Source organism: Crassostrea angulata, chromosome 9, assembly GCF_025612915.1.
Source record: "Crassostrea angulata isolate pt1a10 chromosome 9, ASM2561291v2, whole genome shotgun sequence".
Classification (NCBI taxonomy): Eukaryota; Metazoa; Mollusca; class Bivalvia; order Ostreida; family Ostreidae; genus Magallana; species Magallana angulata.
In genome coordinates, this window is record NC_069119.1 from 4,142,946 (window position 1) to 4,169,413 (window position 26,468).

The window sequence follows — 26,468 nt, forward strand, 5'->3', positions numbered from 1 at the left end:
GAGTGACGGACATAGTTTGATGTCCTAAAAATCTTCTTCTACAGCGAATATACTAGTAATCATATCAACAGGACCACATAGAAACAACCTTTTTACAGCCATTGTTATGAGCAAACTTGAGAGAACTAATTTAGGGAGAGAGCTAAAGTAGGCTGAACCTGCTGCCTAATCCTATTCAATATATTATCTTGAATAAAATATTGTTTAAATCAATGAATTTAAACCTCATATCAATGATCTTGTCGATTACCTCCATTTACTTAACTTTGACCCAAACTTTGTTAAATAAAACTTCGACTTTGCATGATTATTAAATATTCATAATTATTTTCATAATTTTTTTTAAAAGGCAAGCAAATGTGGTGTAGTGTGTTGATTGAATCTATCAGTATTCATACTTCAAAATTAGTATAGCGGCTCTAATCTTCGTAGGAAACCAATCGGTAAGTTCATCTACTTTTCAGATAATAATAATGTGATTATGTGATGTCGTAGCACTGCTTACACGGCCTAATGTCAGCACCGTACAAATAAAGGTTTGTTAATCTTTAAATTAAAGCAGAAGAAATTAACAGTTCACACTTAAAACAAATTGTCAATCGAGATTAAAAGTTACCGTAAAAAAGGACAGTGAAAAACATTCACAAAAACGAACTACTAAAAAAGAAAACTTTCGTTTCCACAGACTTAGAGGGCGTACTTCAATACTAGTATTTATACAAATAAAATGATGTACAAAATGTGTTTCCATAACAAATTGTTCAAAAAAAATAAAAGTCCCTGGTATAAGAGAGAGAACTCTTACTTCAACATATTGTTATCAAATTCGAGAACCATCAAATTTGATCTGGTATTTAGAATTGAGTTAGACCCATTTTAACACGACCTTGGACTTTCAGTAGGACGTAACTATCTATTTCGTGCGTCAAAACAAGTTAAAAATGATACGGTTTCAAGCGAAATATGCACCGATTGCGTGGGCCTAGCTCAAAAGCCAGACAAATCTTGTTAATTTCAGAGAGCCATATCTGAGTGGCCAGCGATATAATAGACATGCCTACGTCACATTGCTGTTTAACACAACTACTCAAAGTCCAAGCTCTTGTTAAAATGGTTCTATTAGTGTAGGCATTTGTATGGTAAGTGGCTGTACCTTTTAAATAAAGGAAACCATATAAATACGATAACAAAGTTAGAAAAGCTGGATGGTCGTAGCTATTTTAGACTCCATTTTTAACAAAAATGAGAAGACCTCTGAATAAGAAATACAGGAAATCAGTTTTAATTGTATGCCATTGGAATTTTTTCTTTACTAAATAAACGATGAAAAACAAATTTCGGTGTAATTGTTAATAGTGATTTATATAGAGTTACAGATTTCATAATGCGCTGTTCAGACAATTCAAGCTGTGTTAGGGTAAGTAAGAATGAAGCCATGAAGAAAGTGATCTCTTATATTAGTTTCATGGATCCATGGGAGTTACATGTAATGTTTGTGGAATTGGTAGCCAAAGTCAAGTTGGAGTTCGAACAAGATATTAAGAATTTTATAGAAAAAGATGTAGCAGAGGGGCTTGTTGATTGTTTGATTGGAGCTAATAACCTGAGATATAGTTTATAAAGTTAGCATTAGATTTTCAGAGGGGGGTGTTTTACTTTGAAATTTAAACATTTTTAAACATTATGCAATAGGACTATCCTCTGGAATAATGTAAATAAGGTTGTTAAATGTTTTATTTGACTGTGAGATTCGGTGATGGAAAAATATTTTAATTAAGAGAATCCCCGTGACAAAATAGTTTAAAGCTAAACAAATCATTTTTTAAGATGAGGTAGAGCTTAATATATTACTTTTCGTGTCCTTTTAAATTTTATTTTAAAAAAATAATTTCTACGAAGTATTGGCAGTCTCTTTATGAATTATTCATATATTGAAATGCGGTGTGAAATACGCCACTACATCAAAATGTCATGAAATATCTCTCCGTACCACAGGTCCGATTACTTACGCCATTTCTAAATTTAGAACACATTACTGTAACAGAAGGTAGGTCTATATCAACTCTTTTTATATAATTTAATTCTAGTTGTAATGCGCTTTCTGATTGGCTAAAAAATTATTTTATATCGTATAAAGAATGTCGCCTACGTCATAGTAAGACTAACGTCAAAAACGTATTTTAAAATACGCCTGACATAACGTTTGAATTTTGTACAATTTTTCGTCATTTCAAAGGTCAAATGACCGTTTTTATCTATAATGAAGAGTAAAAAATTATATTATAAGTACATGTAATGAATTAAATATTTATTACTTTAATACGATATAAAATGGTTTGAAACAGTTTGCGCTTATTTATAAACCGCAGAGATCACAGAGGCAGCTTTTGCTTTGGAATAATGATACTTTTTTTGACACGTATTTTGTCAGGTATCGGGTACATGGCAGTTCCTGAGTAATTTTTTGAGATAAATCCATTCAATTTAAAATTATTGGATGAACAGTTTGTTTTCGATCAAAATCCACCACGTTTCTTAACGTGTAAGTTGTGAGTTTTCTTTTTCAAGGACGGTCAAAAAAAATAATCATCAGACCTTCCTTAAATTTTATTAAAAATGATTTAAACGATTAGCCCATAAATTTTAACTTTAAAGTTTGAATTGTTCCTTTTTATTTATGCAAAGCTCTTCTTTTTAATTAAATTCTATTCAAATTCTAGATCAAACAAAGACTATAACTCATTTTTAGTCGCAGTATCATTCCGTTATTGACGTTAATTATATGAGAAATCAAAGAAAGTAAAATTGCATTCATTTTGGTTGTGATAATAAAAATATAAATCAATTCATGCTTTTCTCTTCATTATTAAACACAATTTTTATACATCTAGATTTAAAAATCTTTGTTTGCCAACTTGATTGTAAAACTATCTTATCATTTATTACCATTCTCTCCTTTGATTATGTTTCAGTTATATATTGAAGAAACTGAAGATTATTTATGAAGTTTGAATTTTAAGCTTGACACCCCATTAAGGGGAAAAGCCATTACGTATCAAACTAATGGATTTTTATCCATTGTACTCGAATTCCTAAATATAATAAGAGATTGTTAAAAACGTATACTAAAATGTTATAAAATCTATGATTTTTATCCTTTATCTTTTTAATTCATTAATTTTTTATATTAGGACTGGAATCATTAATTTAAAAAAATCTATTTTATTGTAGTTTACTTATTGAATGGTCAAAACATCTTGGTATATTTAATCAAATAGATTATCTAAAAATATATAGTTATATTTTTCTAAAGATACCTATTTTAATTGTTATATTAAAAGTTTAAAATGAAAAATTTGCAAAGAATTCGATTGTTATAAATAAGTTTAGGAGTCTTTGATTTTAAAAATTTTGATTTTAAAAATCTGAATGTTACAATGTACTCACAATGCAACTGTAGTCTTCACGTTACTGGACCACTAAAACAATTTCGATTTATGGAAATAAAAATCATTAATTAATTAATTAATTGTTTGTTGGTTTTTGGGTTGTTGTTTTTTTTTTTTCTTTTGTTTTGGGTTGTTTTTTTTTGGGGGGGGGGGGGGTGTTTTTGGGTGGGTGGTTTTTTGTGTTTTTTTGGGGGGGGGGGGCTCGAATTCCAAATGAAATTTCATTTGCTATGCAAAAGAATAATATTGAGCACATTGCAACATATCATGATGTTATGAAATATCACCCCGTGCCATCAAGGAATGGTCCGATAACTAACGGTGTGTCATTTCTAAATTTAGAATTCATTTTACCCCATACCCTATAAGATAAGAATCAAATGAGAATAAAAACCTTTTTGAAAAATCATTTACAATCGTCTTTTATTGCTTTCACATCGTAATGTTTAATTCGCTCAAATGTTTTTTATGACCACATTTATTTGGGTATTTAAAAACTTTAAATGTGGGTAACCGCGTTTCTTCAACTGAATTTAACCTTTTACTCGTGTATACCATAATATGGAAATGTTACTTATAAATTTTGTGTATAAACTTAAAATTATATGTCAATACAGTTTCTTCTCAGGTATTGGACAATAAATGAGGACGGGTTATCGGAATATCATCATACATTCATTTGTATTTTACATCTTGAATTCTCGTTTTATAATCCATAACACGGTTAATTTTATCTCGATGTAAATTCAAAATTACAGCTTGATAATTGGATCGATTGCCAAGAGACATTTTCCAATTTAGTGTAACTCTATCTAATCTTAAAGGTTCATATAGGAATCATTGACAAATAGTTATTGTAAACAGTGTCTTGATAATTGACTTTTTGCTATAAAAATTGGTACAATTTTATTTTCTGATATTTTACCAGGGGAGTTTATTGGCGGAACACGTGATCGTTATCATACTCCTGTTGTTAAATCACCAAAAAAAAATAACATTAAGATTTTGTGGATCTAAACGATAAGATCTCTCATTGAAATGCACCAACATGTACATCATTAACGTTATCTGATTCACTAAACCGATATTGACAGCTTCATAATGTGTGTTATACGGTGTACTTATGGTATAGACATCGTTATATACATATAGAACACAATTTTATTTGTATAACAGGTTTACACGAAACTTGGTAGGTATGTACATGTTTATAGAGGGCAAAGTCCGGACATTCCGCGCCGTGATATCTGTACTGCATACCTGTCCTAATTAGATACAAAAAATCCTTTGATGTCCTTCGCCCACGGTGCATTTTTCTAATATTGCAGCGGTTCTATTTTTACACAGTTTAGTTCACTCCTTCGATGTTTGAAACTCTTATCAAATCACCAAACTTTCGTTTCATTCAACTTTTAAGCCTGTAATTTTTCATTCATATAAGCAATGGCGATCCCATTCAATATTTTGTTTGTGTAAGGGATTGTGTTGTATAAGGAGACATAGAGGAATTTAAATATTCTCAATTCAAATCACTAAAGTTGTTGGTTGAACAAATACATTAAATCTCAAGACTCTCTCTCTCTCTCTCTCTCTCTCTCTCTCTCTCTCTCTCTCTCTCTCTCTCTCTCTCTCTCTCTCTCTCTCTCTCTCTCTCAGTTTATATATTTATTTTCTTATTTGATGATTCTTTCATTGGCTTATTCATTCGTTCATTGATTCATTATTAAAATCTATGCAATCGTTGTATCCTACTATCCTTTATCACGTAAGAAGCTATCTTAATATTTTAATGTATATAAATTTATACATATTCAAGTGTAATAAAATAATAATTAAATTCTTATCAATTAATTATTTATCATATGTACTATTGTCGTTTTATCAAACTATAAATTGAGTGCACCACTGTAGTCTTGTACTTAAATTTATGAAATAAAATTCAGTGACAAGTAAGTGAGTAAATATTTTATTATTGTGACATGTGTATGTCATGAGTATAGTACAATACAACATTATACATCATCGAATTACACCCGGCCCATTGGAGCTATATGTCACTTTTTTTACTTTGATTTGTACAGATAACTTTGTCTAACTGAATAAATCGAATTGAGATATTCGGCAGTTTATCTTTGATTTTTTTCCATAATAATACTTAAGTTGACAGTCTCTTAAGGTTTATATGTACATATATGTATGTTTAACACTTTAAAATATATAATTGATTATGTTAAATAAGGTAAAATGTTTAAATAAATGGAAAATTGTCGAAACATATGCACTTAATTCGCGTTTGTAAAGTACATTACTATCTGTTAAATTCATACACTAGGTTCTACTGTCTTAATTGGGTGCATGGTATTCCAGTGCTAAATAATGCATTTTAAAAATCGATGGGATTATATCAAATATATAACTACGTAAATTAACAGGTTTGGAAACAATGTGTTATTCTGTTTTAACAATCTTAAGACTGTAGTTTACATTTCCGCAGTATGTCTTTACCACAAATGATCATTAATCACCTCTTGTATATTCATAACATAAATAATCACATACAATTTGTAATACGGAGTGGTGTGTTTACGTTTAAAAAAAACATCGCGTGATTATTTGTTTCTTTCATGTATAAGTATTTGTCGAAATAAACAGGAGACATCTTTTTGTTTACAATCGTTCTTTTAAAAATCTTTTTTGCCATAATATGGTTGACTAAATTTACATACTTTACGACACAAAAAAAAGAGTCCAATTTCGTCGATTTTATTTTTTTCTCACGCATATGTCAACATTTTAAAATGAATGCGTCAGCAATCAAAAAAAGGTTGTCAGTGCCTGTGAAAGCTTTGTGGAAGATGGTAGTTACTACAATGGCTCTTGGCAAGGAATATACAGGCTGAGCTAATTGGATTTAGGATTTATATATATACGGCTGGGAGAATTACTGGCCGCGGTGTATGGACGAGCAGGGTTGAAGGTTCATACATATATAAATACATAATTATACATGTACACTCGTCCGCTCCCATAGATTGATATTTACTAGGTAAAGGTATTCCCTAGGTACACACATAAGTAAACACGCACACAGGTAGACATACGTACCTGTTCAGCGCTATTAGGCGTGAGATATTCTCCAGTGTTGTGGTGTGTTTTAAAAATGTGAAGGATTCAGTAGCCGTTCGAAACAGACGACCAAAACAAATCACAAAATGTGAAATGTTAGGGAATGCGTTTATATTCTGACAAAAATGGATGAAATATGGTGATCGCTAGCCGTAAGATGGACCGTTTGGGAACGAGATATATTGTGACTGACTACTTGAACCATCGTCTGTCGAAGAATGGGCACACATGGACTCACTGCCCGCCCCTCCTGGATCCCCCCCTCAAGATCCACACCACAATGCGGGACAAGGGGGACGAATTCGAGGAACTATACAAGGTCCAGTTCCAGGACTTGGTGGACCAGCTGCACGTGACCCACGATACGTGTTATCCCATGTTTAAGGCGGTGGTTGAGGAACTGTTCCAAGGGGGCACGAATTGGGGTCGGGTGGTGGCGCTGTTCGCGTTCAGTGGCTCCCTGGCCACGCGCTGTGTGGAGAAAGGGATGGCGGGACTAGTGGACTCTATCGTGGACTGGGTGACACAGTTCATAGAACAGGACCTACGTCAGTGGATAGACCAGCACGGGGGATGGGTAGGTTATCATCGTGTATAGTACATGTACAAGGACGTACCTTGATATACAGCTGTATCAGTATCATGTGTGACTTAAAGTATAATGATTACATTATAGAAGTATTACGGCTGGACATTTTAGAGAGAAAGAGAGAAAGACAGACAGACAGGCAGACAGAGGGAGAGATAGAGAGAGAAAGAGAGACAGAGAAATTTGATCAAGGGGAATGGGTAGGTTATCATTCTGGGGTAAAAGGGGGTACTTTGATCTTCTCTAGGTCATTGATGAAATGCGTTTCATGGTTTAAATAGTAACACAACTTATATTTGTTTATATCGGTGTTTAAAACGAGAGAGAGAGAGAGAGAGAGAGAGAGAGAGAGAGAGAGAGAGAGAGAGAGAGAGAGAATGATAAGTTATTTTCTCAACAACAAATCGAAACAAGAATTTCGAAATGCCTTTCTAGCTTACAGCAAGAAATTGCAATCAATCTTTTCTTTGCATTTTTGAATTATATGTATATAAAATTTCATACCAAAGATTTAAATTTGGAAAAGTAAATAGTTATTTATATTGTAATAGGTACTATAGCTAGTCAACTGAAACATGTATTTATACAAGATCTCATTATATCTCGAAATCGAAAGTCCCTTACATACATATATAAAGAGTTTGTGAAGTCCTTTAAACCCACGCAATTTAATCGGTCACCTGGCACTGTGCTGATAAGTACATTGTATGTATAAGGAAAATGTCAGTCCCGATATAGTTTGACTGAAATATTAAGTCCTTCCTTATCCATATCTATATAAGCAAAATGTAGATAAATACCGACGTGTCAGCAAATATATTGTGACAAACAGTTCATTTATCTACCGGTATATTTCCAATGAAATAGGTTACACATACGTGTGTGTAAATTGCAATGTAAAATAGAATAAGAATCATAAGAAAAAATATAGATGACATAAATCATATTCTCGTTTTATCAAAAATGTGAATATTGTACTTCAACGTTAAATCATGGTTTAGTCTGGCAAATTGTACACTTATTATCCGAAACGAAGCTCCGAAGATTTGCACTGACTATCAAAATAAGGGGATATATTTAATGAATGTTTAAATAGTAAAGGTCTGTATCTCGGTGGTTTCAGTTGTAAGGGTTCCTTAGTCTATGAAGGATTCTCCATCCTTTGTCCAATTCTCCATGGAGAATGTATTTCATATGAATAAAGAAATGACGTCGTAGTATATTATCCAGCGGTTCATTCTACATTCACGTATATCATATACGTATATATCAGTGATTTCATTTATGAGCTTATTCTATGAAGGATTCTCCATTCTTTGTTCAAATCTCTATAGAGAATATGTTTCATTTAAGTATTGTAATAACGTCATAGTATTGTCCAGCGGTCCAATCTACCTATATGTGTATCATATACGTATACACATTGCCCAGTACTCTATACCCTAGCATCAAAACATATGTAAAAGATTGTCCTGCGCCCTTGGGATCATACATGTACATGTATATAGATTTGTTCCTTTATGCTGTACCCTACATTTCATGGCATTTTAGTCCCATGCATTTACACATGGCCTTGTTCATTGAGATATGGTCCCACATCACATGACCCTTGTCTTAGCACTACGTATGTTACAGAGAGTCCTATGATTGTTCTATGAACACTTTATACTGCGTAATTGTCAAAGTCTTGTCGTGTGATCTCTAACATTCACGATGCACTATGAGATAAGACATTTGCATATTGGGCATATTCCGTGTTCTTTTAACTTGTTTAATAATGATTGTTTGTCCATTGTCATTGCATTATGCACCGCGCATGACCTATTTCTGTGTGCTCTTCCGGCGGTCCTAGTACATTTTGTCATGTACCTTCACTAAACAGTGTACGTGATTGTACTGTACCGTGATATCTTCTACTTATTTGTACATTATATGAGTCGTGTACCGTATTCCATCAGACAATACGGTATAGCATTGCATAATGATGCCAAGGTTACATAACACTTCCCTTACCTTATATTAATGCATCATTGGTTGTATGTACCTTAATCCCTTACATATGTACACAATAATCCCTTACACCACACTTCACCTACAAATACACTATTGGTTAATTGTATGTATCTTAATTAATCCCTTACACATGTGTACTATGATCCCTTACATTGCACTTCACTTACCTTATATTAATGCATCATTGTTTGTGTCTAGCTAAATCCCTTACATATGTGTACTATGATCCCTTACAGTACACTTCACTTACATATTAATGCAACATTGTTTATGTGTACCTTAATCCCTTAAGTATGTGTACTATGATCCCTTACGCTACACTATAAGGTACATTACACGTTATATTATTGTACTAATATGATCTTTTGCTTACAGTATATTCACTGACCCTGCATTAGTACGGTATAGCCATGGATGTACAGGATAACCTTATATTTTATATCATAATGTACAGCGATATACCCCGACCCTCTATCAGTACATTACAGTAGAGAACCTTATTCCTTACATTATACATTATATAGTACTGTACAATGGTCCCCTGCACTACATTAACTAACCCTGTATCAGTACATTACAGTAAAGAACCTTATTTTTTACATTTTAGTACTGTACAATGATCCCCTGCACTACATTAACTAACCCTGTATCAGTACATTACAGTAGAGAACCTTATTTGTTTTTTCATTTTAGTACTGTACAATGGTCCCCTGCACTACATTAACTAACCCTGTATCAGTACATTACAGTAGAGAACCTTATTTTTTACATTTTAGTACTGTACAATGATCCCATGCACTACATTGACTGACCCTGTACTTCAGTCAAATGTCCCACTTCCTTACAATAAACGTTACACTACTGTACTGTGATCCCTCACGCTATAGATTCATTGACCCTGTACTGGTACATTACAGTGAAACACCTTTATTCCGTATACTCTACACTCGGCAATACTGAATATAACAATGTACCGTGATCCCTCACGCTATAGATTCATTGACCCTGTACTGGTACTTTACAGTGAAACACCTTTATTCCGTACACTCTACACTCGACAATACTGAATATAACAATGTACCGTGATCCCTCACGCTATAGATTCATTGACCCTGTACTGGTACTTTACAGTGAAACACCTTTATTCCGTACACTCTACACTCGACAATACTGAATATAACAATGTACCGTGATCCCTCACGCTATAGATTCATTGACCCTGTACTGGTACTTTACAGTGAAACACCTTTATTCCGTACACTCTACACCCGGCAATACTGAATATAACAATGTACCGTGATCCCTCACGGTATAGATCCATTGACCCTGTACTGGTACTTTACAGTGAAACACCTTTATTCCGTACACTCTACACCCGGCAATACTGAATATAACAATGTACCGTGATCCTTTGTAATATATTCTGAGTATTCTCATAAATTTCTCCCCAACGTTATACACATGTTACAAGTGTTCTCCCACTGACCCTTGTAATACGAAAGTCTTTTGCGCTAGTGTATCATACTCCTTTACGCAATATACAAATTTTGCTCTCTAGTTTCTTACGATATATGCTATACCAAGATCAATCAAACAATATGATATACGCAATTAGCATCGTGTTCTCCCATGGTCCCTTAAACAACATTATGTTAAATCTTGTCGTGTGTGAATAAGTTAAGTCATTGTCCCTTTCAATATATTTAAACACATTCGCCATTTCTCAAACAAGATATATACGTAATTCGTTCAGTTATCTCACTGTGTAAAAAATCTGTAAAGTATATGTTTTGGTTTCATCAATGTACTTCCCGCTATTGTTGACAAAATGCAATTGAAAAATGATGTGCCGAGACAGTCATGTAATGTATATATTTATATCACAAACATGGCAGGGAATTTTAATTTCTTTTTAATTTTGGTTCCAAATCTCTTTTTTTTTTTAAATATATTTAAAATCACACGTCATCTAGCTTTAGTTTTGCAGGAGTCGCTAAGACATGCAAAGTGTGACTCATAAATCCGGTTTTCTGAGAATTCCATTATTTATGTGAAAATATCCAGATATATAACAATAAAATATAAGAATGATCTGCGCAGTATTTATTCAATTAGTATTTCTTATACGATCTACAAACAGATGCAACGTAAAATAGTTTTCTCATTTGATAAAAAATATATAGATCCACCCTCTACCTAGCAATAGACGTAGATTTATATATTTTAAATCAAATGAGAAAAAAATATATATATAAAGCCAGGTGCCTGTGGATCCGCACCTATTTGTCTATGTATGTGCGCCTTGTTCTCTACGAATGTTTAATTACATAATCCGCGCCTGCGTGGTTGTCCATTATAGATGTTTGATTCCATGATCCGCGCCTTATGTCTGTAGATGTGGCTATCCGCCTCTCATGATCAGAGGATATCAACCTTTATGTTATCGGAGTTCGGAGTTTAGTAACGTCCTGTTCGGTCTTTGTACGTCCAGGGGGAAATAATTTCAGGACTTTAAACTTCAGTCTCTCTGTGAAATAATTAAGCTCGGTGTACAGGGGTGTTTGCTGGCTTCTCTTTGGAGAACGGTCATAAAAGCATGGGTGCCAAGTTTTCTTTCGACGTATAGCTGAAAAATAATTGAATGCTCAATATATTCTATAGCTAACGTTATTCACCTTGTGTGAACTATTTTAGACGCTTTTTCTAACTTAAGGTATAATCTCTCTCTCTCTCTCTCTCTCTCTCTCTCTCTCTCTCTCTCTCTCTCTCTCTCTCTCTCGTGTTCTCGTGTGTCATCAAATACTCTGTATAAATATCCTAAATATTAAAATTATTTTTCATGTATATTAATTGTATGTTCATGTATTTGTAAGTGTACATATGTATATATACGTTTTATGAGTTTTTAACATTGTTATATCTTATTTCATAATTTTATAGTATACTCTTTGGAGATTATACACATGTAAATTACATGAGTAAAAAATAATAAGATAAAGTACATACAAATGTAACAAAGGTACTGCAAAAGTCCTATCTGTTTATCGAATTCCAAACACGTGTATCTGTTTACATTTTTGACTATCCCTTAGTATTTATTTTAGGCCAGCCAATTAAAATGTTCTATTTCAAGATAACCTTTGACCTATTTTTTTCAATGAACTTACATATTTTAAATACCTTGACAAGATATTGTCTGGTGGTAAAGAAAAAATGAGACAAAAGAATGGAAATGTCTGAAATGTTTTAAGAAGATTGTATTAAGAAAGCGCCAGTTTATTGATTTTGCTAACGGAAGTATAATATTCATTGCCGGTTTTTTCTCGTTGTTGTTAGCGGCTCATTCACTTGCAGATGGTAGTGTGATTTGCGTACAGGAAAGGGATTACCGTAGTGTCTCGTTCTGGGGAATTTTCTTGTTTATTTTCGCTGTTCCTTATTCTGTAGTATATAGTGACAATGTGTGTTTCAAATTCATAGTAGAAATACTTCAGGGTTTGACATGGGAGAGGAAGATTACCGTGCCCTTGTGGCTGATTATGTGAATTATCGACTCAGCAAGCACGGTTACCAGTGGGAAAATGGCCCGGCCCAGCGAAAAAACAACAAAGTGTTCCAGGCGGTTAGAAAACTGGGGGACGAGTTTGAAAACAAACAAGATTCATGTGACTTTCAAGAAATGGTGACTAGCCTTCATATTACACCCGATACGGCCCAGTCCACTTTCTCAACTGTGACAAACGAGATGTTTTCAAACGGTATTAACTGGGGCAGGGTGGTAGCGCTTATCGGGTTCGGAGGGGCATTTTCCGTCGAGTGTGTGTCCCGTAACATGCCACAGTTAGTAGACTCTGTAGTAGACTGGGTAGCCACGTATATGAACTCTAACCTCAAAGACTGGATCTCACACAACGGGGGATGGGTAAGTGATTCTTGGTCTCTTTTGTTTGGGTGACACAGGCCCGTTAGACAAAGGGGGGACGCAACACCTGCTCCTTATGGTCACCGTTGAGTGATTCTGATTGTCAACAATTGAGATTTTCGATGGTTAGGGGCTTACTGCAACAGAAAAAGTTTAGGGTTTTCTTGTTTCATTTTCAGTATAGAATCTGTGGTGTGTGTGTGCTCTCTCTCTCTCTCTCTCTCTCTCTCTCTCTCTCTCTCTCTCTGACAGTCGCATCAACATACGTGCATCATAGTTTACTGATGTGTAACTAGGATAAACATTCCGAGTTATATAATGATGTGCCTGACAGTGTAATACTTGTACACAACCTGTCCATATCAATTACATCTAATGCAGGAATGTACAATCATAACAAACATGACAGTTCAGTGTAATGAACATCTAAAGGCCATGATTAATTTTATAATGTATGCCTAATTTCATGTGCCTTTTCATATATGATGACTTTAATTTCTCCCACTGGTCCTAAAAATGCAACAAAAAAAAGCTTCCGAATCTCTTACTTTAATATGACAGTACTTGTGTAAATTAAATATTTGATGAAGAAACAAAGAAATAAGCTTTAAAAAACCAACAGCTTTAATACTGGTGACATGTTAAGCAAATAAATGCAATCTGGGAAGAATTATACTTTATAGTTTTTCTTAAAGCTGGTATTTATCAGCTATTAGGTTGTTTTTTTTTTCATTTGTTTAATTCTAAAATATCAATATTAAGTTTTATCATAAATTTATTCAAGATAAATTCATAAAACAATATGGTCAATGTATAATACTGTGTTTTAGCTGGTGTATGGTCATATGATAAAGATATGACAATATACTCATTATCTATGATGGTCATGAGTACAATGTACTTATGACTTATTTCATTGTAAATATAAGTACTCAATGTATGTCTAATTGTCATATTCATTTCATGTATTGCGTAAGTAGCCCACAATAGATTTCTTTTCAGGAAGAAAAACATCAAGTAATGGTCAATACAATGACCTTTGTTCCTCATCAATAAATCCACTTGTCCTCCCCACCAGATCTATATAATGGGTTCTTTGTATTGTGTATGGAATATTGCAATGCAAATATCTCTCTCTCTCTCTCTCTCTCTCTCTCTCTCTCTCTCTCTCTCTCTCTCTCTATCTCTCTCCTTATGTGTCATGGTTATAGAGAAAATAGAGACATGATTAAATGACAGCATATAATACATTATACACAGTAATAAGTGGGGTAATGTTGGAGACACACACTGCATAAATGATTAGAAAACATCATCAGCATTTCCTATGGTCATGCTTGGATTCCATATGGAATAATTCATTGCATTAATAAACTTTTTGTCACAGCATCATGGAACTTACTTCGTCATGCAGATAGTAAAACACAAACTCATTCAAACGATAACATGGATACCGTAAATGAAGGGGCTGTTTTAGTTTTCTGTTTCATGAAGTCATTAATATGGAATTTAGTAGTGCTAACTTTTCATCATAAAAAATACTTTCACTTGCGTCAGAATCTTCCCTGATTAAGATTTAAAAATAGCCACCAATCAGGTGATTCAGACAGCTTCAGAAACTGACCAAATCGATCATTAGGGAGATATATCTCTGGCCACCACCTGACACCCAAGTCATTTTCTGGTGAATTTAATTACCTTTCCATTACCACAGAAATTACTGGCTGATTATCAAAGTCATTCAATATAGGCATCTCCTGAGGACCCCTAGTGTAATGAATACCAAATGATGCTGTAGTACACACGGCATTGCTAGGTATTGATAGAGAACCTGGACTGACTTGTCTAAGTTTACTGGGCCTCGGAGAGAGGGTAGTATGAACGTGATGGAGCATCCACAGAAGTAATAGCAAGACCATGATCTTATCAGAACAAACCTCCATCTTTCTGAGCTCTGCAATCAATAGATACACCCTACAGAATGTCATCTACATTGATCTAGATTCTCTGAGGTCAATAGTGCAGTAGTAACCCAATCTGTTGCAATTCTTTGTATAAGTTTTGCTTTGTGCTTAACCCCCTCCCCATCTCATGTTTTACAGTAGTTTAATTCTAAGCATCCAGGTTATTAATTAGGAAGGATGTGGTATTTTTTTTCCTGCCTCCAGCTTACTGTTGTATAATCTGATGAGTTTTATTTCTCTCTTTCAAGTTCAAGGATTTTTATCCCCATCGTGGTTGTTTTTGTATTGATCTTGGTTTGTTTTTTGCAAAGGAATGACCTTGACCATCCTTTTATGTACTATATTGATGACAAAATAAAATCAGTTGTAAATGGTGGCATATATATATGCATTTTATACTTGTATATATTTGTGTTTTACAGTGAGATTTAGTTTACCTGTACCAATTTTCTTTTCTCCTTCACAAAAAGATCTTAATCCTACATGTATTTGAATATCTCCTTCCCATGGCTGGTTTTAAGATCAACAGGCTGTTTTAACTCCTACCTGTATCAACAGAAGTCAAGAGTTTGTTTTCAGCAGTAAATCAGAACAATACAAGAAAAAGACTAAAGCAGACTTAAAAATGTTTTAGTGGGTTGTAATTCATGTACTAAAAACTGAAAATACATTGTTTACTTAGCTTGTATATGTGTTACACAATTCAAGGTAATGTTGAAAATAGATCGGATGTCGGACACAAAGATTGGATGTCACAACGTAGAATTACCATACGCAGATTTTTCATGATGTCAAACTACAAAAACAATAATCTTTATCAAGTCGATACTGCGTAATTTGTCCACAACCTACGGTTGTCATTTTGATTGGAAATCTTTCCCATCTATGATTGATTAACCATCAGTCATTAAAATTTCCACCATTAGAGCTAAGTAAATAGGATTCTCTTTGCTGAGGAGAATTGATTTAGCTCAGAGATTGTGGGGGTGGAATTTCCTGCTCTGAGGTGCAGTGCGAGCTTATAGTGATCGCCTTCTGTAGGTGTCAGAACTTTTGTTCTAACAAATGTCAGAATATTCTTAGACTTAGTGATGGTTATCGAAGAAATCAAAGTATTGAAAGTATCAAAAGGCTGCTAGTTTTCTTGGTTAGGAAATCCAAAGGTTTGTATTGATGATTGAAACAGAGCATGGAAAATAATTTTAATGAATAAGGAATTTGAAAACTGAAAAACCTGTTTTATTGTTTGACTTCTGATCAAGAATCATTCAATCAATACACTGTGCAAGATACAAGGTATTTCAACTTGAACCAAATGCATAAACAGTTTATAAAAAGGGATAATTCTTAGAAGTGAAAAGTTCCCATGTGTGAAAATCAATACAGATATATTACATAATTTTAGTTTTCATCAATTATTTAACTGCAAGTTGATAACTATGCTTAATAAGTTGAGGAATTAAAAAAAAAAAACTAGGACAGAAATATTTCTATGTCAATAGGTCAGTCATGAGTTTCACAGAACAGTCTCACTTTCATTATTCCTGATCAGGAACCAATCATATCTTTGAATTATTTATTTACCTGAAGCTACGCTATATTTCCTGTGTATACATTATTGTGTCACACAGTAAAATGGGTCAGACAAATTTCCTGTTATGTTACCAGTATTTTGCAGGAAGTGTTTTGTATGGGGTATCTTCGGTAATCCCCGATGGAGTTCTCCCATAACCTTGTAGATGTGGGTCCTATTGTACAGAGCTTTGTATTGTACTGTGTATTGATCAGACAAGGGGATTGTTTTACTACTTTTCTCACTGTTTGCGAGTGCAGGAGACTTGACTGTTTTCCTAAATTGATTTTTCTCTGCTTTCTGTCTAGCTGTTCAGAGATTAGATATATATTTTTTTTAAATCATTTCGTAAAGGATTGTTTATGATTTCTGTTCACAAAACTATAGTAGAAATACAAAATCCCGAGATAATATCTGTGTGTGGCCTAGTGTGTAGTATAAACTTTTGGGTTCATGTAAGGAACAAGCGTGAACCATTGACTTTCTCTTACCCAGAAGTCCCTCATATTCTCAAACCTGAGTCATCTGACACCTCTCCATCAATCCATGTGCAGATTCAAATTCTGATCATTGAAATACCTTTAAACATGTAAGTATGCATAGCAAAACATTCTTGAAGGGATGCATATCAACACTGTACACTTAAATCTTTATCAAGGGAACTGAGAGTTAGTTTCAAAACGATCTTTTACATCATAAGTTTTGTTTCTATATTGATTACAATAATGTGGATATATTTCTACTACATTACACTACACTTCTAGTTAATATTTAATCTCCACATTCAGAATACATTCACTAAGCACTCCAGTATTCAGTTCATGGCCTGGTGAGCTAGCTGCCATTCAGAGACCTTTTGTAACATGCTTATTAATGAACATTCCTTAGTGTCAGTGCGGCAAATCAAAGAGCCATTTAATTAACACTCTGAAATTGCATGCATTCATACATGTAGGTGTAATCTTTAGCGAGATCTGAACAATGCAAAAAGTGAATGAATGTGTTCTTTAAATGTTCCTGGCCATGTAAATGGTTTGAGCATGTGGGTGGTAGGTTTCTGCCAATTTCATTACAAGGAGAGGCATTTTTACATTGTTTCAGTGTTACAGAGGCCATGCTGCCAGATTAAACATTCCAAGCGCACACCACAAACAATGCACTAATACAGTGGAACTATGCACTGGAAACTTTAGTCTAGCTACGTGCTGTGGTGGTTTTTTGGGTATTGATTGTCAATTGTTTCAAGCCTTTGAACAGACTTCCAAGGAATTTACATGTAATATTAACTGGCAGTAATGGCTGTTCTAATAATTGTTTTGGATCAATGACCCTATAGTAATAATAGTTCTAAAGAAATATACAAGTACCGGTACCTGTATGATTATCTGGTAGTTACAGCTGTTACAATGATATACTTTGCTTCTACCCTCAACCTTTTAACTTACTTTTCATTTAATCATTTTGTTTGGAAATGACTCTATGGAAAGAAAATAGAAACAATTTTTTCATAAAATCACATTATATTATAATAGATCATTAATATGTCATAGAGGGTTGCCTTTCAGATTGAAGTTGTACTTTTATGGTGCATTTATTGTGAAGTTAAGTGTTACAAATGTTACCATGCATTTACATTGAACTCTGTTTAATGATTGGCAAGATGTGTGATTCAGACAACATGTTGTCGATATAATGAGTTCCTATTGATTGCTTGTACCTGTACATAGATGCCTGTTTTATAACTGTACCTTATTTTGTATCACTCAATCATCATTTCATATCATAGTGGAATACGACAAGACTTTAATTATTATTAATAAAAAGACACAGTGGCACATCTGACAATGGAACTGTATTCTGCAGTTTACCTAATTTTTAAAATTTTTCTTAGGGGGGGGGGGGGGGGTGGTTCAAACATTCCAACATCGTGATCGCTTGGCTTGATATTGAATATTCTTCATTTCTTTGTACCTTTATTTATTTGTTTTAACAGATATCTATTTGCTCCTTTCAACTTTACGAAACATAATCTTACATTGTATTTGTTTAGAAACATCATAGAAGAATTCAATGCAGTCTCATAAATTACTCTCTCTAAACACCCCCTTCTAAAAATGAAATGACTTAATTAAAATACAAAGTCAAAACAAAAAAAAAACCCTGAAAAAACCCCAAGTAAACCAAACATTAGACAAACCATATAAAACTCCCCTAAATTATACCAATTCTGGAATGGACTAAATTCTCTACTAATGATTTTATCGCTTATTTGTCCAATTATTTAATTAGATTGAAGCATTAATTATTTTTTTATTAGATTGAAGCATTATTTTTTTTTTCTGCATTCATTTTTTTATTTGATATTCATTTCCTGGAGTTTCCTATTTAACTTTAATTATTTAATTTAACCATTTCAAGTAACAGTAAATTAGTTTATTTGAAGTATTTTGGGATTTTTTTTAAAATGTAATTTTATCAGCACGAATTCAATTTGTTGAATTTTAATTGCCCATCAATTTGTTCCTCATTACTAGTTATATAAAACTTCTGGGGGAATTTTATCTCACTTTTGTACTTAAAATCACGAATTAATATTTCCTTCTTGTTCTCATTGACAAGGGGATGTGTATTTATAAAAGAGTGTATATACTCACGTATTATGTTACTTGTATATCAAATATAAATGTCAATATCGTAAAGTCTACCCTTATAAAACACGGACTAGTTCTAAGAAATAATAATTTTAGATTTCTCTTATTACTGCAGGTATCTTATATAAATGACATTAGGTACAGTAAAACACAGATTTAGCAAACACACTTATAACAAATTTACTCTTTAGTGAATTCAAATTCATTCTCCTTATCTTAACAATGAATAATACATATATTTTCTTCAAGTTTGAATAAATTACTGTATGTTTTAAAATGAATCAAAATTGAATGTCCTTGGAGTTAGGTTATACCGGTAGGTTTCATTTTACTAATATATTCATTGAAGTTTCAATTACATTAGCTGTAATGATACAATAATGTCAAACAGTGGTTATATGATTCAAATTTTAAAGAAGTACCAATTTCTAAGATTAATTATCACTACTAGCATCAAAAGTTAAGTCATCATTTGTTATTCAATTATATTAATTTTCTTAAATCAACTTGGAGAGTCAGACCCATTCTTTTTTTTCAAAACTTTACAGGAATTTGCAAGATCTCTTGCAGCATTGCAGTCATAGATTATGCAGTTTATATATAAAAGAAATTCAAGGGGATTTTTAATTACAATTTGAGCTTATTCAGTTCCTGAAGAACATTGAACTTGTCAAATATCAGATCTCAGCATTTTAAGATGAATTTCAAGACTTTAATCAACTTAATCGTAGATTTTTGCATCAAAAGACACAAATGAATGCAGTTGGCATCCGTTGGCAAGTTTTTTTAAAGGGCAAAAAAATAATGACCTTGAAATACCACAAAGCCACAAGCCTAAGGTTTCTTTGTGTTGGATCCCAAGGCATAAGAATTCTGTTTGGTCCCCATCCAATTTACAGGGTTAAGTCTTGGTCGTCTCTTCAGGCAATCAAGAACCATGCATTGAGTACCTGGGATAGTAATTCAGAAATGGCTGGTGCAGTACATGGGATTAATGGATTGGTGGTGCCAAACACTTGCATTCATGAATGAAATCTGAATATTCATACATTTGGGGCTTGATTTGATCTTGGTGTCATATACTTGTTGATGATTGGAAGGATTGACTTCTTATTTGTCACTAAGCCGGGTCACTGACCAAAATTAACGTAATTATTGAATTTAAAATCAAATCCTTGATGTCCAAAGGGATTAAGAATGTGATGAATGAACTTATTAGGTGCAAAGGATGGCAGACATATTACACACTTCATGAAAAGTATTCCAATATAAGTCATAATCTCTCCTCCTATTCTCTCTCTCTCTCTCTCTCTCTCTCTCTCTCTCTCTCTCTCTCTCTCCTGCATCTTCTAGCAGTATATACAGTATCATTGATAATGTCCCTGTCCATCAAGTTTTTAAATGCAAGTTTGTGTATCAACCTATCAGGCCTTATCTTCTTATTTTCAACATAATTATAACTCAATGATAATAAAATCTTAGGTTTCAATGAAAATATGAAGCCTTGGACCTTAGGTATTAGATGTTGTTTTTGTTAATCTTAGTCTGAACCTTTAAACCAAAGGAAAATACGGTTATACAAGCACACACTCAGATCAAAGCTTTAATATGGAGATTAATGTCCACCATCATCACCAGCTGATGACCTGGAAGTCTGAATAATTGTGGACCCTAGGGGGAGTTGTCAGCGGATCGTCATCAATCTTACTGAGGGGAGGGAGGGGTCAAACCATCTATAGTTGTTGTTTATAATGCACATGTACAATGTACATGCATTGAGCCTTGCTTTGGACTTTGTCCATCATGTAAGACATAAATACGCCTTAGTTTGAGGTTATTTCATCAGCTGTATTTCTGGGTCCGCCTGGTGTTCTGGCCAGGTTACTTAGGGTTGATTTATCTCCTCATCATTCCAGCTCCCACAAATGATTGCTTGATGACAAGATGGCTCATAAATAACATCTTCCATTTGGTCAGTGATGAAGAACAAATTTTCTTCATTAGCGCATGAATCAATCTTCTCATGTGTTCATAAGTCTCTCTCTCTCTCTCTCTCTCTCTCTCTCTCTCTCTCTGTCTCTCTCTCTCTCTATCTCTCTCTCTCTCTCTCTTCAGTTAGGACTTTCATTTCTAAGATACTGGTATTCATTAGTAACAGGACCAGAGAGCTCTTTCTCATTTGCTTTGCTTATTAATAATAATAGGCTTGATTAAGGTATCTGATCTGTAAACTATTACAACACAGCATATATAAGCTCCACTCAGTCAGCCTCCACAGATCAGGCCTTGACACAGACTACTCAGTGCAGATAAACAAGGTGTTTATGGTTAACAAGTGTCTGTGCCTCGTCTCCGGCTACATCTCTCTAATGACCTCTGGCAGTTACAGGAACCAACAGCCAGAGAGAGCCAACAATCTCACCCTCCATGTGTAACAGGAAAGGGTGTGGATCTAGCTTCTTCTCTAATGACCTCTGGCAGTTACAGGAACCAACGGCCAGAGAGAGAGAGAGAGAGAGAGAGAGAGAGAGAACAATCTCACCCTCCATGTGTAACACGAAAGGATGTGGATCGAGCTTCTTCTGATTGGGGATGGGGGGATCTAAGATTTAAAATTTCACATCTAATGCTGAAGGGGTTGCAATGAACTAATCTCAGTTCTTCATAGCCCTTTCCCTCTTCCATTCTAAAAATTATGAACAAATTAATTTCATTTTGTAGACAGATTCGTCATCAGACAAACCCCAAGGTGCTGTATAGCTATCATGTGATGTTTTTTTTATGGCGACATATGGTGTTGCATATATGGTACATTAAAAACAAAACCATGTAGATAACAGCTTATAATGTGTTCACCTGTTTTCTATAAATAAACATTATTTTAAAGTAAATATGGACATAAAAAGGTAGAAATCAGTTCTATTGCTGTATAATTTATTATGATACAAGTGCAGACAAATTTGGCATCTGTTGAATAACAAAATAAAGACTCCTATATCACAAGATCTAATAAAAGTTTTCATGGTCAGAGTCTGATGCATGCATGTACATAAAATTGCGCGGAGGTTGTCTCGGAAAATAAAGTAAGCTTTTGATTTATGGAGCAAACATGTACAGTATACCATGACTTATCAGTAAATAACATAATTATAATTGTTGGATGAGATTTAGGACATCAAGTTATATTTAATGTGTAGCATTTCTCTAATAAGGGAGATAAATCTCCCAAGATCTTTGATAGCTAACAGTGTTTTAAAGTTTAAGAGAATTCAGGCAAAAAAGGGGTAGAAAAATTTATTGTTCCAATTTTGGAACTTTTTTTTTGACAGAAACAAAACTCTATATGACACTATTGACGGTGCTCTCACACATTTAAAACATGAAAAATGAAATGAGAATACAATGTATCTGCAAAATAAATTTATATTTCATGTAGATATATAGGCTTTTATCACTTATTATGGTGGTTTATTTTTGGTTGTTATAATCAATTCTCTATTTTCTGTGTTTTGTAGCAAGGCTTCGTCGACTTCTACTCGCGGAAGGACCAATCAAACAATGACGACAACCCCTGGGTGAAGTACGGGGTCCTAGGAGCCGTGGGGGTAGTGGTGTTGGGGGCATTGATGACACAAAGGACGTGAAATAAGGCCCAGAAAGACGGGACCAAACTCTTCTTCTTATGCCAGCCCCCAGGGATGGGGATCGGTCGCTGCGGAGAACAGCAGACGATGCCTCGGTCTAAACTTCTGTTAAACATGGATGTTGTGACAGCAGTTCCCAAGCTTTCCACAAGAAAAATCAATGCCGGAGATTATTTCATTTCTATCTTAGGTTCTTATATATGGGGCCAACAATAAGAAAGTGGGTCTAAATGTCTTTAAAAGATGCATAATTTTTGCAAAATATGATTAAAAGGTGAAATCCATTATTCAGAAATCTAAAGAAGGTGATATTCTTTATGTTGTGTTGTGAGTTGAGTGTCAGTAGTAGCTGTTTTATTTTTATGTACAGATGAAAGCAATGTCTGAAGAGATAGAATGCCTGAATTGTTCTACTAGAATGTGGTATATTTGTTTAACAGTACGAATGACAGAAATATTTGTTAACCAAACGTAAAACTATTGTGTATTTGTTAACTGAAACAGTACTTGCTGAGGGAACATATGGAGGATTACTGTGTTTGTGTATGGAACATTTGAAGAACAAGTATTTGTTAACAGAACATGGGAATTGTAAAGTGTGTGTTGAACATGAAATGAGTCTAATGATGGCTGATGCAGATGTTGTTATTGTGGGTACAATGTATTTTTATTTTGAAGCTAGAAATTGTCAATTTTCACACTTGTCCTTTTTATTATTTATTTTTTGTAAAGAAAGGAAAGAATGGAGAGATAGAATCATAAGACAAGAAATGGACGGTATTCCCTGGAAATTATCGCCATCTTCTCTAGTGTATATTTATATCCATTGTCATTCACAAACATTATAATATGCCATTGAAAGGTTTCAAGAACTACTATGTAAAGTATCTAATTGTACTAATTATCTTTTAATCAGCTGCATAACTTGGTGCCTTTGTTAGGTCGTCCTCTGTGATGTAGCAGCTTATTTCTTAGCATACACACTTACACTTCATGGCTTAACTTAGGGCATTACTGGTATGTAAGAAAAAAACACAGAATTCTACAAATAGAGGTTGTACAAATAGTGGCCGTACCATACCTTCAGAATTATTTTTGTCATGATGTATAAAGTCTAACTCTATATTTGATGATTTCATGAATATTAATACATGATTTCAGAATTCAAGGAAGTTTCTATTCCAGATCTTTACTCCTAATTATTTTAGGGTGGAATCAATGTTAAGAATGATCCCAACTGAAAGATTTGTTTATTTAAAAAAAATATATTTTTAATTTGGGGAGGGGGTATATTTAAATGAATCATAAGTAAGAAGTGTACATGAAAATGTATAAATTACTAGTAGCTACATTGAATTTAAGTCAGAATTTTTTTGGGGTTTTTTTTTTTTGCTGTCGCAGGGAAATGGTTTCTTTCATGAATTGCTGATATAGACCGAATATAAAAATTACTATGAATTACATGAAGAAGGGGGAAATATAGTTTCAAATTTACGGCATGGTACTTTATACCCCAAAACTCGCTTTAGTTGGTCAGTTTGTAGAGCTGAATATTAATCCCATGGCTTATTTTTCTATTTTGGTGAAAGAAGATACAGAAAATCACTAGCTGTTAAACTAGAGTTGTTATTTTTTGCAAGCGTTTACAACAAACACCTCAAAATCAGTTGCACTTTAAGTTTCTGATGTAATGCCACTACAGGTCTTTCATTTTTTTTTTTTTTGAGTGAAAACCAGGTTATTTTTAAAATTGCTCTTGACAAGCAAGAATGGTATATTTCTGCTATTTTGAAAGCATTACTTATCTTAGTGGATGGGCGTTTCCTCTTAAAAGTTGTAAAATTGTATAATCTGGACGACGCTGTAACAGAAAGCTGTTACTGTCTGCTGACAAGTGTGTAAACTTTGTTTTGAAAAACACGATTTCTCTGGCTTTCTTCATTGCTCCATGTAGATAATACACAGTGACTGTAGTTTTGACCTACATTGACCATAGCATCCATCCATGGTGACCCATAATGGTACCGTAGGTCATATTCCTCTAAGTTTGCAGAACCCTTCACCATGTAGTAATGCAATCTGATCACTCTCTTCTCTCATCTAAAGAAAAGAGCTTATTGTGTCAATCACAACCTGTGCTTTTTATCATGCTATATGATGCTATACTACATATATATTTACAATATATACATGAATGTACTTGTACAAAGAATTTTGTAATTTACAAAAGTTTCATTCATTATTGACCATATTTCATTTTTTAAATTATTAAATTCAGTCTCCATGTAACACCTGGATTGCTGTTTAAATAAGGCAGTCAGGTTTCCATAGGTTTAAGGTAGGAGATCTATCAATCAAGAAGGATAACTGTTGATGTGCCATTCTATTAAGTTGTAACAATAACTTTGGTACATGTTGGAGTGTGAAAAATTCGAATGAAAAGAGGTTTTTTGTGTGAATACACGACCGAACCAAAAGTTAGTTAAGTGTTGTCCGTTATTATTTAATGCAAGTGTAAGAAACTCAGAAAATATGGAAAGTTTGGAGGAATAGAACATTTTTTTAAATCTGTAAGCTTTTGTCCTGATAGTCTCTACAAGGTGAAATGAGAAAGAGTCTCACAGATTATGTTCTTTGTGAGCTCAACAATTATATTTAAGTACACCTTAATATGGGTTACATATCAGTTAATAAAATTAGGTGCATTATAGTTTTGTAAATTAGATTTTCTTTTAATTAAATGTTTGAGTGCATAGTATACACAAAATGAAGACAAGCTGAATGTTAAACTGATCTTAAATGACATGAAAACATTCTATGTTGGCAGCCATATTGTTTTTTGTTATATATATACTTTTGTGTTTTAAGCATATTCATTTCTCCATTCTTATTGTTATTGTCAGCCTCTGAAAAATGTTTAAGTAGTATGTGAATATTAAATTATTTCTGAATGAAAAACTGTGTGTTTGACTTTGTTTTTTGTTAGAGAACTTTTTATTTACTAATTTATTATCACATGTAATTTTGTTGATTGTCGATGGGTTCCCTTCTATCAACAAACAGATTTCAACATTTAAAAAAAAATATTTTGATGATATCATTAAACACTCGGCGCCAAACGCCACTTTTGGTTTTACTGTTTACAGGAAAATGATATTTCACGTGGCAATTGAAGTGAATAACGTGTTTTGAACATGTTGAAGGGGGCGAGGTTGCTGGATCTGAAGTATCTAAACTGGACGAATACAATACATATTACATTCTTGAAAAAGGAAAAGGAGGGGACTGTCTGAATTTAACGGAATGTCAACGATGGGCGCTAAAAATGTCTACTTTAAATTCCACGGCGAGTACGGGAATATTCTCTGATGTAAAATGTCAGTATGCCTATCGAAATTTTGATTTTAAATAGTCGATGAATTTTCGATGGATCGAATATTTCGTGAAAACAATTGTACAAATATACATATATGTACTATAATCCTACATGCAAGGCTTGGACAAAGCTATAGGTATATCAGATTGCTTTGTCAACAG

At 33.6% G+C, this 26,468-nt stretch overlaps 1 protein-coding gene across 2 annotated transcripts; it reads left to right on the forward strand.

Moving 5' to 3' along the window:
• The first annotated feature begins 6,215 nt into the window (after positions 1–6,215).
• On the forward strand, positions 6,216–25,889 carry LOC128162915 (bcl-2-like protein 1). Of its 2 annotated transcripts, none has more exons than XM_052826335.1 (2): positions 6,216–7,152; positions 22,803–25,889. In XM_052826335.1, exons 1-2 carry the CDS (start codon positions 6,712–6,714, stop codon positions 22,929–22,931), a joined length of 570 nt encoding a protein of 189 aa, XP_052682295.1. In that variant the 5' UTR covers positions 6,216–6,711; the 3' UTR covers positions 22,932–25,889. The 2 variants fall into 2 exon arrangements, with proteins under 2 accessions (XP_052682295.1, XP_052682296.1); XM_052826336.1 differs by lacking the exon at positions 6,216–7,152 and adding an exon at positions 12,396–13,099.
• Positions 25,890–26,468: the final 579 nt, after the last annotated feature.

Bases quoted from the DNA above. Each gene is read 5' to 3' on its own strand.
- LOC128162915 (XM_052826335.1), top strand. From the start codon at position 6,712: ATGGTGATCGCTAGCCGTAAGATGGACCGTTTGGGAACGAGATATATT. The intron at 7,153-22,802 runs GTAGGTTATCAT...TGTGTTTTGTAG, and splicing joins TAGACCAGCACGGGGGATGG to CAAGGCTTCGTCGACTTCTA.